The 15,380-nt window shown below is 43.2% G+C and overlaps 4 protein-coding genes across 4 annotated transcripts; 1 reads left to right on the top strand and 3 right to left on the bottom strand.

Annotated features, from left to right (window-relative positions):
* On the top strand, positions 1–1,329 carry LOC109484601. Its single transcript, XM_019787926.1, has 3 exons — positions 1–175; positions 549–860; positions 1,136–1,329. Exons 1-3 carry the CDS (start codon positions 53–55, stop codon positions 1,310–1,312), a joined length of 612 nt encoding a protein of 203 aa, XP_019643485.1. The 5' UTR covers positions 1–52; the 3' UTR covers positions 1,313–1,329.
* Positions 1,330–1,521: 192 nt separating this feature from the next.
* Positions 1,522–3,200, bottom strand: LOC109484612 (coiled-coil domain-containing protein 3-like). Its single transcript, XM_019787956.1, has 3 exons — positions 2,915–3,200; positions 2,257–2,480; positions 1,522–1,827 (listed from the first exon to the last, which is right to left on the bottom strand). Exons 1-3 carry the CDS (start codon positions 3,134–3,136, stop codon positions 1,770–1,772), a joined length of 504 nt encoding a protein of 167 aa, XP_019643515.1. The 5' UTR covers positions 3,137–3,200; the 3' UTR covers positions 1,522–1,769.
* Positions 3,201–4,428: 1,228 nt separating this feature from the next.
* LOC109484654 lies at positions 4,429–12,977 on the bottom strand. The gene is made up of 14 exons (XM_019788001.1): positions 12,805–12,977; positions 12,293–12,448; positions 11,418–11,523; positions 10,888–10,993; positions 9,066–9,248; positions 8,542–8,662; positions 8,178–8,307; positions 7,668–7,771; positions 7,394–7,532; positions 6,829–6,942; positions 5,619–5,780; positions 5,170–5,290; positions 4,700–4,825; positions 4,429–4,481 (listed from the first exon to the last, which is right to left on the bottom strand). The coding sequence occupies exons 1-14, from the start codon at positions 12,881–12,883 to the stop codon at positions 4,449–4,451; spliced, it is 1,680 nt and encodes a 559-aa protein (XP_019643560.1). The 5' UTR covers positions 12,884–12,977; the 3' UTR covers positions 4,429–4,448.
* A 365-nt stretch (positions 12,978–13,342) lies between these two features.
* Positions 13,343–15,375, bottom strand: LOC109484364 (gastrula zinc finger protein XlCGF8.2DB-like; the record flags this gene model as incomplete). Its single annotated transcript, XM_019787616.1, has 1 exon — positions 13,343–15,375. A coding segment is annotated over one exon (1,176 nt), but the record flags the coding sequence as incomplete, so codon positions are not given.
* Positions 15,376–15,380: the final 5 nt, after the last annotated feature.

Raw genomic sequence — 15,380 nt, 5'->3', positions numbered from 1 at the left:
TTCTGGGAAGCGGTTGCCGAAGACGGTTTGGTAAGAAAACGGGAAAGTTGTCATGTCGGCGGCAGTGAGTGTCGTGTTTGGGACGTTCTTTGTTCTGATGGTTCACGTCGGTCCCGTCTCGCCGTGCTCGGAGCCGATAGGGTGGAAACCGCTTCCTCTACAGACCCGTATTCAGGTGAGAGACTTTGGCGAAGTTGAGTCCCGAGACGTGCGTCATTGGCGAAACGACTAACCTGTTACTAGCAGACTTTCCTGGTAACAAGCAAATCAAGACTTGATTATTTTGTCCCTTGATATAGTGAATATCTTGTCGCCTGAGTGGTCAATGCATTGACGAAGCGGTGTCAAAAATCCATCTTGCTGGAATACCTGTAAAAGACTCAAAGCCTATGGATACTTGTACAGGTACCCCAACGTACCCCGGTTCTTGATTTTGATGCAGTACTGAATTGGATTATACTACTGAAAGAAAAGTGACTAATGCTTTGTGTATGTCTTCAAATGTGATGATTTACTAAATGAAATCATGAACTTATTTGGTTTGACAGAACGCGGACTGGATCGTGGTGGGGACAGACCAGCTCCACTACAACCGTACCCGACACCCGAACGGCGTGTCGTACTGGACACAGTTCTCCCTCCGCTGTGTCCTGAAGGGTGACGGCCAGCCCGCGTCGCCCTTCCACGTCCAGAACATGGGCGTCCCGAGTCCGTTCGGCGGCCAGTGCACCGCGCATGAGGTCAGGGAGGGGGCGGACTACTTTCTCTTTCTGTGGTACGACGAGGCGGACGGATACTACAACATCGACGAAGTGAACCACCAGCAGGGGGTGTATGAATACTCCAGCGAGAACATACAGGTGAGTCTGGAGATAAAAACTTATCTTAAGTTAGCATGAATACTTTTTCGTTGCGGATGGCTTTTACTGATAATACTTCCTGTTAAGACCCCATCTACCAAATGCTTTCGTAACAATGCCACATGTTTCATATACTAGTAATATCAAATGCTGAATTGAAAATTGGCTTAATGCAACATCAAGTAAAGGAAAAATAATCGTAAAGGATAAAAAGGCAAATTGTGTATAGGCAAAGACATATATATCAGGATTTCTTTCCCCCTCTGTAACGGCAGACATTTGAAGCGGCCTTGGGCCGGTTCCGGTGTGACGTCACCCCGGGGCAGACAACGACAAAGACGCCCAAGACCACAACCACCACGCCCGGACCGGTAGGAGCGGCACCTAGCGGAACTGCTTCTCATCTCATCCTGCTCATCGGATGCTTCACCGCCATGCGTATTTTACATTGAATATCTTCAAATTTAGCCTGGGTGACATCATCCGTAATTTCCGCTAATGTCGCTGGCTACCACGGCCAAATTACAAGTAGCTGCCGAAGCTAAGGAGTGGTTTCTTTAGGAAAATTCGGGAAACATTAGGTCCAGAAAATGTATTCCGTTTGGATGCATCTATTAAAGCTTAGATAACAGTAGATAAGGTACTGACACATCACACGCCATTCGTAACGTCACATTTATTGCAAGCTTCGCTTAAAACAATATAATATGTAGTTATTTTCTTTCACAAACACAAAATGTCTATGATGAACACTATGGCTATTCATACACGTCGATTAGACAGTTTGTGTCATGCATGTTGATTACAGATTTGTCAAAATCCTGTTCTTTTACGGTTACTGTTTTCCATGTTGCCATGTCGTCGTGGTAATTTGTATAGGTGTTAATGTATATTGGATGTGCTGTCGTGCTAACGTTCCACGGGCGTGTTGGCATTTTTGCTGGTTGGAGAGTTCCCTCCAAGGCACCTGTGTGAAAAAAGAAGATCACAAATTTATAAAGAATGCAAAAGTGAAAAACGTCAACACAATAACTCTTTCTAACCACTGGCATTGCCATTTCAGTTTCTAACAGGCCTTGAAAGTTCTGGTCCGAAATAGCTAAAGCCCGTATACCCTAGTAAAAAAAAACCTACATTTCTTTGATGCAGACGTTACTGTTGCTTCAATAACTAGTTTATAACCAAGGGCATGCAACTGCCTCGTCATATCAGAAGACACAAAAATTCTTATCTATGACCAAGTATGAAGTCTGTAACTTTAATTGCTTGTTATTTACATCATCACCTGGACGGAGGCCTGGTGAACCCTGTCTTGTATTAAGCTAACGAAAGGGTATGTCACCTCGTAAGGGGCGTATAACCCCGACCAATACGGTCGACCAATAATGATGATTACCTGCTGTAAAATTCGAACTCGCGATCGAAGATGTCGCGATACCCGTCGAGATCATCGAAGACCCCGATCTCGTAGTTGACCTCGTGCACGGTGACGACTTCCTCCTCGCTGCCCATGAGGAACAGGAAGTACGAGCGGCCCTCCTTCACGGTGTGAGCCGTGCACAGGTGCGGGATGATGCCCATGTCTGCCACAGACACCGGGTTGGACTGGAATTCTTCTCCCTACAAACACAACAGATATATCCTCTAAGTGATGGGGTCTACTGGCTCTGAATCCTGATTGTTGATATTTAACTAGAAAGGTAACATTTGCAAAGCAAATGCATAATGTTTACCTTCGCATAAGGTCTGCTCTGTTAATTCTTAATCAAACACATTCATATATACGTATATGACAAAATGTCTGAAAGACTAATGCACATAAAACGAAGATTCATGCCTGGCCAAAGTACAAAGAAAAAGTATATGAAGTACTTCATTATTTTTGAAATGTTCCTATATGTGAATGAAGCAATGGAACAACAGGTACGTCTGCCGTCCGTTCATGCGTTTGTCTGCGTTGGTGGCGGCATAAAAATAAGTTAAAAATACTTGACAGTGCCGTCGTCATGTCTTGTAATAAATGTGGAATAGAAAAAAATATGGCAACAACGCACCTTCAGCACACAGTGCACGTCAAACTGCCCGTCGTAGGACGCGCCGAGCGGGTTGAGAACCACGTTCTGATGCCCGACGTCGGTCGCGTACACGATCCTGTGCGCCATGGCCGCGCGCTGCTCGACCGTCTGATGGCTCCAGTTCATCGGCGGAGAACACGACAAACATTCTGTCACCAGAACAGAGAGGAGGAGAGAGAATACCAACCCGCTGAGAGACATTTTGCCGCCAAAGTGCGCCGTCACCTACGATCCGCTGTGCTTTATATGCTATCTACGAGTATCTATGAGTGATGGTAAATAATGAGAAGAATGTATGGGTAGTGTTAAAGACAAAACACACAGACTCCTATCGGTTGATAAAGAATGGAGACTTCGCTTTGACGCGTGCTTTGTTCTGATAAGTTTATGCGCTTTAGAATTTAATTTCCAATAGCGTAAACCTGCTTGTATTGTTACAGTGCACGGGTGAACAGGTTATTTTAAGGTATGTGCTTTTATTTCAACTCCACAATACACAGCGACGCAGAGTAACGTTAGCTTGTGCAAACTCACCTGGCTCGAATTGCTTAAGGTATTTACACACGTTATCAGCGGACGTTTGGAAAACACGTAGATAGGTCGGAATGTTTTCCCATTTGTTAGGGCGTGTGTAGGCGGATTCTGGGCCGTTCGTGTGAGTATTTTTAGTGTGATATGGGCCATCCGGTATACTGTAACTTATTGATTTGTGCAGTACTAGTATGTTGAGAAAAACGTAGTCACATCCTTTTTGAAATATCAAACATTTCTAACAAGCAATCAATTGCATTGTTAGCAAAAGGCGTCAAGATCTCGTCACAGTTACGTCACAGCGGCACAGGTACAGTCACGACTTGTTAAGTGCTTGTCAAAGTCCTCAAAGTTGAGGGAAACGCGTCACCCAGTCGTCACAGTTACATTGTAGGTCAAAGGGACACTCACAGAGTCACGAACCTCTCAAAGTCCTTTGGCCTTTAAAGTTGAAGGACGAATAAAGACCCTACGGCTAGTAGCGGACGAATTCGTCGTAGGTAGGTCGTCGTCGGATTTTCATGCCGTAGACCTTTCAGGCAGGCTGTGACAGAACCAACCACTGACAAGGATCTAAGACAGTGTTTAGTCTTTACAGTAACAAAATAGCTGAATGGCAGCATACGTATGCACAACTATTCCAACAATGCCCTCGGTTTGCGGTCGTGCAATGATTGCATGACGTATGTGACAGACAGGGTCATTTGGGTTATTTCAATTAGTACTTAGAACTAAAGGGTTAGTGTTCAACTGTTCATACACACATTTTCCATTGTTTTATAGGGTTAATCGGGCGCATGTGTTCTGCGTTATTGTGTGTTCTATTCATTAGAAACAAAAAGAGATACAATACATAACTGTTAATGATAGTAAGATTTTTTTATTCTCTTTCACTGATCAGTATGAGTGCTTCGGATGTACTGACACGGATGTCTCCGAAGGAATGTCGTCTGAAAGACAGTCTGAAAGACAGTCACCTGCGTCAGCAAGACGAGTGGGACCCAGTCGGCTCCACCTGCAGAATCGACAAGACAGTTTTTGTTATAATTATGAGCCTAGACTACAACTCTATCAAAACTACTCTATCTAAATTATATGGTACCAGATCTAAAAAAAAAATAAAAAAGGGGAAACGGTTGAATTCTGCAGATTATACTTTGGTTATATGCTTATAAACAAAAAAACAAACAAACAAACAAACAAACAAACAAACAAGCAAATAAATAAGAGTACCTGCAGTGTATGCCCGAGGTTGTTGAGGCCGGTGAGGGGGTCCGGTACTCCGGTGTTCGCCAGCAGGATGCTGAACTCCGCCCGGTCTGAGATGGTCGGACTGGGGTCAGACAGCCACAGGAACACCTGCGAACGTCACAGGATCCATTTGTAAAATCACTTCATGACTTGAAACAACACCCAAATGCCGTTATACAGCCACAGCCTAGAGGAGAACGAAGGGTGGGAAGTTTTTTAAGACACGTAGTCTCTCTGCTACTCCAGGAACTCTATAGTGTACATTGTACACAAATTACTACAGTCGAATATACGGTATGTGCCATTAATATAGTCTAGCTATAGTTAAAAGCCGGACGTTGTCTCTGACAAGTTGTCATGTTACTAATTACATTGAGCTATTTTCGTCGAAATATCTCCCAATATGAATAAACAGAATTTGACATTAAGTACAGGTCGAAGTCTGTTCTGACCTGATAGCTTCCTGGCGTCACGTTGCTAGGCAACTGCACAGAGATGGGGACAGTGTGCAAAGTACCCGGATGCCAGTCACGTGGGTCTACACCTGTCACCATCAGTGACGTCACGATGACGCTGTCCGCAGAAACAACAATGTTGAAATACTGCATGATTAAAGACTATCGTCATCAGATGTGACGTTCTAGTTACCCTAGCACACCCTTGTGTACATATGCAATGTCAGTAAGGCAGGTGTTTGGATGCCAAAAGAATCACAGGCTTTTTTGACCGATACAGTACCGAACACTCCAACCTTCTTCTCAGTTTGAAACATCATTAGGTGAGGATTATTGCCAACATCTTCAGGTTTGCTATTACCGTTTATAAACATCGGGATATGGGTACAGTGATTTTAGCTTTGTTGGTAAAAAGAAAGAAACTTTTAAATTTTAAAAAGTCTCACCCGTCCTGCTGCAGGACGATTCTGACGTCCCGCGGGTTGAAGGGCGCGGCGTACCCGACATTCCTGATCTCCAGCCGGCCGCAGAACGTCCCTCCCTGCGGCACCGCGCTGCGGTACGTACCGGACACCAGCTCCAACCGGTAACCGAGATGCCGGCCGATTCTTCACGGCAAAAATGTATTTTTTTTAAATCCCTACTACTAGTCATGGCTGTATACATGACTTTTCATACATCACAACTTACCGCTGCTGTAACACTATAAACAACACCCTTATGTAATAGGGTGCTCTGACCTGATATGTTATAGTTTTTGCGGCTCCATTTTGAAAGGGGAGCATGTAATAGGGTGCTCTGACCTGATATGTTATAGTTTTTGCTATATATATAATATTAGTTTCTGTTACACTTTTGTACAAATTCCTGGTGCAACCGTGAGTCATTGTAACCCTCCTGTCTTCTGAGAAAGTGTAGGCGACCTTTGAGTGACACCAGTAATGGCCTAACCTCCCATGGGGTCTAAGCCCGACTGCTTGACCATAACCATATTTGGGGATACAAGGGGCTGACCAGTAACGTCTTAAGAAAGGGAGAGGATATGACTCACGATGACTGATATACGAAGAATCCAACTTGTTCCAAGAAACCTGTGTGTAGGCGGGCAAACTATATAAAAGCCCGAGTACTCTTGTAGTTAGAACAGTTCAGCAGAGTTCCCGTTTGAGAGAGAAGAGAATACAGTCACGTCACTATGTAGCTCTGGCTCCTGTGTCATTTGTCCCGGGTACGTACATCTACAACATCGGCGGCCATCTTACGAACTTGTAAGGGTCACCCATCGAGACTGAGGTCACTTTAAGCTACCATGTCTTCGTCTTTGACCTTGACATACCCTTACACTTACACGAAACATTATAGTAGTGCAGTCATGAGTTCTAGCGGGCAGCAGTTGCATCTATAGCCCAAAATGTCGTTTTCGCTTCGTCTTTTTTGCCTCAGAAAGCAAACAAACATAATGACCTAAATGTTGCATATCATGCGGTCAATTTATGTGACCAATACCTACTTGGCGCTGTGTGAATAACATGCATATAGCTTTATTCAGGCTAATAATCAGCCAAACTTTACTAGCCCCATTCTGAGAATCTGCTAATCAAAGGGTTGATAAGCAATTATGTCCACGTTAGAGAGACAAGATTAACGATCCCGTACCTATCGTAACAGCCTTGTTGCTTCCACTCGTCTGTGACATCTTGCTTGAAGGTGGGGTTCAGGTAGGACCAGTGGAAGAGAGCCAACTCCCGCTCGGCTGTGTCACAAGACGACCTGGACCGTGACAGTACAGGATGTACAGGGCAAATGATGAGGAAAACATCAGTAGACATCCTTCAATCTCGAGAGATGAAAACTACAAATTTAAATCTGTTACATTAGTCAGGATGTGGATCTGTTAGTACTTGTTAAGCCTATTTGTCCATGGGCCAGACCCGCAAATTTTCACATATGGTTTTGAAAAGTAGGGTGTCTGTGGAATATACTTCAATATGATTGCCGTTGCCATCTGGACCGCATCCTTTTGCACTTATAATGCAAAGTTCAAGGCCAGACAGCAAGGTCAAAGCTACCAATCTGCAACGGCTATTATATTAAAATTTATTCCACAGACACCCTTCTTTTTAAAAACCATAATGAGAATTTGCCACCTCAGATGGTACCGATATCTTCTCTGTCCCATGGAAAGCGACAGCATCTTTTTATCCCACAATCGCGTACATACCGTGGAGGGTTGTAGTTGCAGGTCTCTCCGCCCATGACAGTGTACCTGGTGTCCGCTGACAGGTAGGGGTAGTCCGCGCTCAGGTCTTGGAACGTTCCCCAGTCTCTGTCGCTGGCCAGAAAACAGTCATTGTGATGACCTGGATAAAGAAGAGTGGCACTAGAGCTACTGAGAGTATTTACACACCATCTCTGGTAATTTGTAACATCAGCAATGCAAGAAAACAGTGGCTCAAAAGGATTAAAACTGAATAGAAAAAAATGGGTACTCGTACCAATGCGAGCTTTTTTGGATCCACTGCGAGCCTCTGATTCAGTCAATGGGGAGTCATCACCGGTAAACCTCCGTTTGTACTTCATGTACCGTATCTGGACCATTCTACATTGTACAAATACGTGTTGATGTATAAAGGGAATATTAACCCAATGATCTAGCCATACCGCTTGACTACTTTGAATAGTTTTTGGAGATACATGTACTAGAAATATGTGCGGAACTTAAAGGATATTTCTTCGGAGGGAAAATCGAAAGCATTTAAATTTTACCTTAATAATAACCTTCCTCCAATTATCATGGAAGTCCACCTGTATTGGTAGTACGATGTTAAGTTTATTCCAACACAAGGGCACACATGGATGAAATTTTCAACGACCACTGTCGCCAACCTTCCTCCAAATTAGTAAAATTTTGTTTTGAGGAAAACTGTGTTAATCTTAGGGACGTTAACACTGAACCTACTCGTAGATTAGAGTTTCATCCGATTTTATACGATGTAAAGCTTGACCTGTCGTTTGGGACCGCATCCAGGACCGCATCCAACAGTGTGGCACGTTTGGCCCAGTCGTCATCTGTTACTATGATAGGGTTTCCCACACTGTTCAGCGTGCTGTAGTTGTCGCTGTAATACCCCTCACCTATTGGAGACAGGAAAGGTGGAACTGCGGTTAGCAAATCTCTAAGGTACAAGAAGCACTTGTACATGTAATGTTCATGTTGCGAGTTCCGTGATATTGTGAAAGTTTGTACTAACGTTAGTTGATTTTCCTAGCATAAGGGCGCTTTTGCAGCATGCAAACAACGTTTCAGCAAATATAAATATGGGACAGTGTTTATTGGAGGATATTATATGATAAGTATGAAATACCCACCCCATGTTCCAATGAAGCCCGTCTGTACCGCACCGATGACGTCACCATTGGCCTGAAGAAATGGCTTCAGCTGGGCCACGTGACGCAGTGCTTGGGGTAAGGGGGCGTCAGTAGAGTCGCCCTAAAATGTAAACAAAGCCTTCAATATTTACGTTTACTGAAGGAAAACATGTTGTTTTTGCTCTGTTTCTTCTTTTTTTCCAAATAAATATGGCCAATGACAACCAGACGTCTGTCACCATAGTAACTAGTGTTGGGTTATATCATGTCGCAATTTCATAGCAGGAGGGATTTAGACGCCTGTCTGACCATATCATTAAATGAATGTGTTTGAGTAAGAAGTAACAGAGCAGATATGCCAAGGTAAACATTATGCATTTGCTTTGCAGATGTTACCTTTCTACTCAGGTTACTAGTCAATGTTTCATTTAAAGTAACATTGAATGAGAAAGTGAAAAATGATGGGTTTATTCCTTTAATTGTCGAGTATAAACAACATAACAATGACCCATGCCATCACCTACCGCCGTGAGCGTGTAACAGAAGCGGGGGACGATCTTGACTCCAGCCGCCCGGACGTTGTTCAGGTCCGCCTGCAGGTTGGCCAGGAAGGCGGAGCTGATGTCCGAGTGGACGAACAGGTCCAGGACGTAGTACCGGAAGATCAGGGTGTGACCCTCGCTCCGGAACGTCTGAAGCCGGGAGACCTGACAACAATGTTCGGTGTTAGCATGAAAAGTAACCTGTACCGTGGCCGACAAGAACAAAATTTTACACCGCAACTTTTGGTGTTTTACACTGCAACTTTTGGTGTTTTACACTGCAACTTTTGGTGTTTTACACTGCAACTTTGGGTGTTTTACACTGCAACTTTGGGTGTTTTACACTGCAACTTTTGCTGTGTTTTACACTGCAACTTTTGCTGTGTTTTACACTGCAACGTTTGCTGTGTTTTACACTGCAACGTTTGCTGTGTTTTACACTGCAACTTTTGCTGTGTGGAAAACTTACACCCCTCCCCTTTTATAATGGACGGTCCCCCTGTCAGGTCAAAGGTGACAACGATGGCATGCAAACTACGTCGACTGAGTTATCCTTTTCGTGCATAAGTTTTTTAGAGGAAAAGCTTGGCTACGTTGTGACGTTAGTTTTTTTCTAAAGGCCTTTGAGTCACGTGACATTTTCCAGCTAGAGAATTCGGACTCGCAAGGTCGCTAATAATTTGATGAGTAAATATTGGGCCTATTGGAGTCAAATGTGGCACCACTTGGTACTATGAAGCAATAAAGACTTATTTTCAATTATGAAGTGTTGACTCTTGACTCAGGTAAGTTATCGATCATTAGGGAACAATACGAGCGATCGCCATGACGTCACCGTAGGCAAAAAGTGGGTGCCAGTTGGCTGATTTGCCTACCAAGAATTTGCATATGTCTTCAAATAATTTGCATGCGTATAATGTAAACAAAAACAGCGATCGCTCGTATACAAATGTAGAATAATATTGTATACAATATTTATAGTTAATAAGACATCTAATCAATGTTAATTAGTCAATTACTAATTTATAAACTGTCATCATGGAGGCAATACAGTGTTGTGTAAGTATAGTAAAGTTAGAACACAAAGAAGAACAGACAGAATTATAAATCATCAATTTATTCACAGCTTGATCAATTTCTTAAGATCCCATTCTGTTGATGTCTCACACTCAGTCACAGCACGACACTGTGACTCTCAGGCCGCCGGCATCTTTGTCACCTTTGACCTGACAGGGGGACCGTCCATTATAAAAGGGGAGGGGTGTAAGTTTTCCACACAGCAAAAGTTGCAGTATAAAACACAGCAAAAGGTGCAGTGTAAAACACCAAAAGTTGCAGTGTAAAACACCAAAAGTTGCAGTGTAAAACACCAAAAGTTGCGGTGTAAAACACCAAAAGTTGCGGTGTAAAATTTTGTTCTTGTCGGCCACGGTAAACCTGGTATCCAGTCTTATCGTGGTTGGGGCGGAGCAAAAGCAACTTTCCCTGGCGAACTACTCAATACCAACCTAAATGTGCCTTGGATTTATCATGTTTTATGCTGACCCTTCAGACGTGTTATCGCCTTTAGACGGAGGAGATGACAGATGGTATAGACTTCCGGGCAACTTTGACCTGTGTCTTTAAGATCACATGTCCTTTATTCTACAGGCCGATTTGGGCTTCTCTGATAAACAAAGATCCAAACAAACAAACAAACAAACAAACAAACAAACAAACAAACAAACGAACTAAGAGCTTATTGTGCACCATATTGCCTCTCTATCTCTCTACGAAATGGAAATTCTACTGCAAAACCCATCACCGGTAGGACATGGTAGTCCGAGGCGTGGACGGCCTTAAATTTCCACCAGCCTCGCTCTGGGTTGATCAGATCTTCGTCTGATGGACTGTAGGTTTTGGTGACGAAACTGAAAATAAACAACGTGAAATACGTATTTGTTAGTCACGGTAGGACCATAATATGTGTTGCTGTGATTGTGTTGTCTCAATATTCTTTCATTCACTACGTGTTTACGTGTGTATCGGTACAGTATTTTTACACACACACTTGTGAATATAATAAGTAACGGTACACTGCATTGAAGCAAGTGGGAAGAAAAAAAAAACGATTCGCATCATGGACCCCAATAGCAATTTATATACTGAGACCCAAAGAAATTGGTCAAGCCCACTGTGAGTTACAGCTGCGAACACAAAAACATCGACCACTTACATACTAGTAACCCTTTCGCGGAAGGATATCTCCTTCCCCGGAGGTAACAACGTAAGGACGTTTTCGGTTGTAACTGTTGCATGTATGATTATAATTCTATCTAGTATATGGATACATACCCAGATGGAATAGAGATGGACTGGAACATGGTCATCACAGTCCACACGCACTGCGGACACGAACTGGCCACGTGCTGCTCAACACCATTGTCTATGGCCCAGGGGACTGTTGGAAAACACGTCTGAAAAACCTTCTTCTATGTCTTCATCGATCTTAAGATGTCTAGAGCTATATGTGTTCAAGACATTGCATTAAGCAACATATCTAGATTCTCCTCTGTGTGTATATCATAAGAACTATTTTGTGCTATTCTATCATCTAGCTTGCTATCCTCTAAGGTCTATAAATTGTTGTTTAATCGTAGTGTTCGTCTGTAAAAAAATATATAATTGATAACTGTTCTCCTTTGTGATAAAGAGCAGGTAACATATTTACACGACAACCATGTTACAATGATAGTATACTTCGGGACTGTCCACTGGCCGGGGGTGATGGGAGCCAGAACACCTGTTAGATGCCCCCTCCGCCATATACGTAATGCTCCTGTATCCTCATTAGTTTAAAAATATGTGGGTGTTTCGTTTTACATCTCAGTTCCCTATGTTTGATATACTGTACATATGTGACATCAACGTGGTATATAACAAAGCGTTTATAAGGGGGTATGTGGAGTACTAGAACCGGGAGAGTATATCATAGTGAAGTAGTGACTCGAGAAGAAGCGAAGAATTTCTCTAGAATAGAATATGTCAAAATCGGCGTGTATATTGCACAAATCAGAGGAGGACACGAAGTTGTAGCCTCCTGTGCAGGCGAATGGTTGTAGATGAGATGGCCGGCAATTAAAAGAACGCCTTAAAAATTCTACAAAACGCAGTATCAAAACTCCCACCCGCCCGGAGGCCTGCACAGGAGGACACGAAGTTGTACCTACACAAGGGGTAGTCGCCACAGTCGGTGCCGCACGGGATACAGCGGTGCGGCTGGGGGGTGTAACACTGACACCCGCCCGGGCGGCAGCAGGCACAGTCCCACCGGGAACTGTCGAACCAGCACTGGCACCCCGTCAGCGTGTCCGTGTACTCGTCAACTAGAGAGAAACTAGGTTCAAGTTAATTCTGTAATGGGCCGTAAATTTGCCCTTTTTTTCTGAATCTTATTGTTAAAGTTACCTTAACGCTGTACCTTTCCACCTCAAGAATGGAAACATTAAATGGCGAATTTACGGTACAGTGGCGAATTTAGCCCCCCCCCCCTCCGTTAATTATCTACCAAGATCTTGGGTTTCACACATTATCTCTGAAGACAAAATTATGAATATAATGGGTTTGATAAAATTGATATTTGAAACGTTTGGTAAAACAGTCGGGATGGCTTTTTTCCAATAAGGGCTCAGGGATTAAATTTTGGTAACATATGTTAATGTAAATACACAATTTTACCCACCATATGCATACACGTGCACAGTGGTCAAAGTGGTCAGTCCGACCAACGCCAAAAATATGCAGCTCTTCATGCTGACCATCCAGGGAACAGCAATAAAGTAACAGTGCAAACAGTTTAAGTCTATGGGGTCTTGACAGCTGTCACCCCAAATAGCAAAAGGCTCTTCCTGCCCCTTCTGGAATGTTCCATTTCAAAACGTCGGGGAGGAACGTCCAGAAAGAGTTCTGTATCTACTTTCCTTACACTTAACTAATGTTACTAACTGTTACACAATAATTATGCACCAAATTCTCACATACTAATGTTACCTATTTATTCAATCAACATTGGAGAGATATATACATGAATTGTATTGATTATAACTAACATAACGAAAGTAACACAACAATATCTCACATGCATCAGTATTAGTGATTACTTCTGTACAGCACTTTCACTTATTTTTTAGCCTCTACCAGGCTTCGGGAGGTGGCTGGAAAGAGTAGAAATCGGCAAACTGTTCTCACCAGCAGACCAACTCCCTTGGCATGCTACCTCTCTATTTGGCTGATTTCTACTCATTCCAGCCGCTTCCCGAAGCCTGGTAGAGGCTACTCATTTTCTACTTCAATGAAGCAAAAAGATGCCAAATGCCATGAGTGCCATGTATGATACAATATTGGTGTGCTTGATTTATATTACAATGGATTGTAGATCAAGCATATATGACTTACTTAAAGATTAGTTTGTTTGTTCAAGCATATAATATACACTCTAACCTAGGTTTTAGTTTAGCATCAAGTTGTTCTAATATATTATTCTGGCATCTTTGTTAAACTATTCACATTATTAAACTATTCCTATTATTCATAAAGTCAGTATTTCAGAGGGTACAAGGTCTCTAGATGTCTAAAAACACTTAATACAGTAGTCTTTATCAGACTGTAGTAAAAAAAAGTAGTACCAGTAGTAACATATTATATAAATAGGTTGAATAACATTCCAGAGGAGTTGAGCCATAAAATTGCAACTTGCAAGCTGTTTAGTTCCAGACAGTAATTCTATGGCTGGCTAACTCCTCTGACGTCAGTCTATTTGGCAAATTTTCCACTATTCTTCCAGCAACCTATTGGAGTCTGGTAGTAGAGACTAGCTTCAGGTAGCAGGCATTCCTGGGTCTCCTAACTTGATGTAAGTGTACAGAAATACACACAGCTGCCCCTGCCTCCCTGTTGGAGTCCCAATGACGTCACATAAAAATGCTGTGAGTGCTGAATGATGTACTAACTACAAACAATCTTCGGACACGAAGAACCTGCGATCATCATCACTGCGATCATCATCACTAGATCAATCCAGGTGAGACTGAGTTACCATCCTTTTTGTGGTATTTCACACCTTTTCCTTCATGTTTTCTCACATTGTGAACACAGGTAAGTCCTTGTCCTGAACCATCTCAGTGTGTGGAGCCATGAGTTGGTTCTGATCAGGGAAGACTGTAGAGTCACACTGCTGATCTTGTACTGGATTCTCATCTGCATGTTTTGATCTCATGTGCTTTAACAGGTTACAGTTTGTAGTTGTCCTGTATCCACACTTCTCACACATGTAGGGTTTTACTCCAGTGTGTTTAACCATGTGTGTGTCTAAAATAGACTTCCATGCAGCAGAATAGTTGCACACATTACATTTGTAGGGTTTCTCGTGCTCACTTGCATGTTTTCTAGCAATATGGGTAGCTAGGTTAGACCTGATGGCAGTCCTGTAGCCACACTCTCCGCGGCCACACAAGTAGGGTTTCTCTCCAGTGTGTTTAGAAGCCATGTGTTGGTCCAAATCACGTTTCCGTTTACCAGAAAAGTCACACCGGTCACATTTGTACGGTCTCTCACCTGTATGTGTTCTCATATGTACAGTTAGGTTATCTCTGGCAATTGTTCTGTACCCACACTCCCCACACATGTAGGGTTTCTCTCCGGTGTGTCTGGCCATGTGTCGGTCAAAAGCAGCTCTCTGTGCAGCAGAGTAGTCACACTGATTACACTTGAAGGGTCTCTCACCAGTGTGTCTTCTGAAATGTACAGTTAGTGCAGACTTGTCTGACGTCCTGTATCCACACATGGAACACATGTAAGGTTTGTCGCCCTTGTGTATGGTAGCCATGTGTCGGGCTAAAGTGTTTGTGTGCGCAGCAGAATAATCACACTGGTCACATTTGTAGGGTTTCTCACCTGTATGTTGTCTCATGTGTATAGTTAGGCGAGCGTTGTAAGCTGTCCTGTACCCACACTCCCCACACGTGAAGGGTTTGTCTCCGGTGTGCATAGTTATGTGCCGGTCTAAGTGGGTTTTCTGTGTAGCAGAATAGTCGCACTTGTCACATTTGTAGGGTTTCTCACCTGTATGTTTTCTCATATGTATGGTTAGGCTTTGCCTGCCAGCTGTCCTGAATCCACACTCCCCACACATGTAGGGTTTCTCCCCCGTGTGTGTAAGAATGTGCCGGTCTAAATTTGTTTTCTGTGCGGAAGCAAAGTCACACTGGTCACATTTGTAGGGTTTCTCACCTGTATGTGTTGCCATATGTATGGATAGCT

The sequence above is a fragment of the Branchiostoma belcheri genome, unplaced genomic scaffold (assembly GCF_001625305.1).
Source record: "Branchiostoma belcheri isolate BF01 breed outbred unplaced genomic scaffold, Haploidv18h27 scaffold7, whole genome shotgun sequence".
Taxonomy (NCBI): domain Eukaryota; kingdom Metazoa; phylum Chordata; class Leptocardii; order Amphioxiformes; family Branchiostomatidae; genus Branchiostoma; species Branchiostoma belcheri.
This window is presented reverse-complemented; position numbering and strand designations above follow the sequence as displayed.

Excerpts from the sequence above, each read along its gene's own strand:
- LOC109484612 (XM_019787956.1), bottom strand. The coding sequence starts at position 3,136 with ATGTCTCTCAGCGGGTTGGTATTCTCTCTCCTCCTCTCTGTTCTGGTG. Across the intron at positions 2,481-2,914 it reads ACGTGCACTGTGTGCTGAAG|GGAGAAGAATTCCAGTCCAA; the intron begins GTGCGTTGTTGC and ends TTGTGTTTGTAG. Across the intron at positions 1,828-2,256 it reads GAGTTCGAATTTTACAGCAG|GTGCCTTGGAGGGAACTCTC; the intron begins GTAATCATCATT and ends TTTTTCACACAG.
- LOC109484601 (XM_019787926.1), top strand. The coding sequence starts at position 53 with ATGTCGGCGGCAGTGAGTGTCGTGTTTGGGACGTTCTTTGTTCTGATG. Across the intron at positions 176-548 it reads CTCTACAGACCCGTATTCAG|AACGCGGACTGGATCGTGGT; the intron begins GTGAGAGACTTT and ends TTGGTTTGACAG. Across the intron at positions 861-1,135 it reads ACTCCAGCGAGAACATACAG|ACATTTGAAGCGGCCTTGGG; the intron begins GTGAGTCTGGAG and ends CTGTAACGGCAG.
- LOC109484654 (XM_019788001.1), bottom strand. The coding sequence starts at position 12,883 with ATGGTCAGCATGAAGAGCTGCATATTTTTGGCGTTGGTCGGACTGACC. Across the intron at positions 8,663-9,065 it reads TCTGTTACACGCTCACGGCG|GGCGACTCTACTGACGCCCC; the intron begins GTAGGTGATGGC and ends TTTACATTTTAG. Across the intron at positions 6,943-7,393 it reads TGCAACTACAACCCTCCACG|GTCGTCTTGTGACACAGCCG; the intron begins GTATGTACGCGA and ends GTCACGGTCCAG.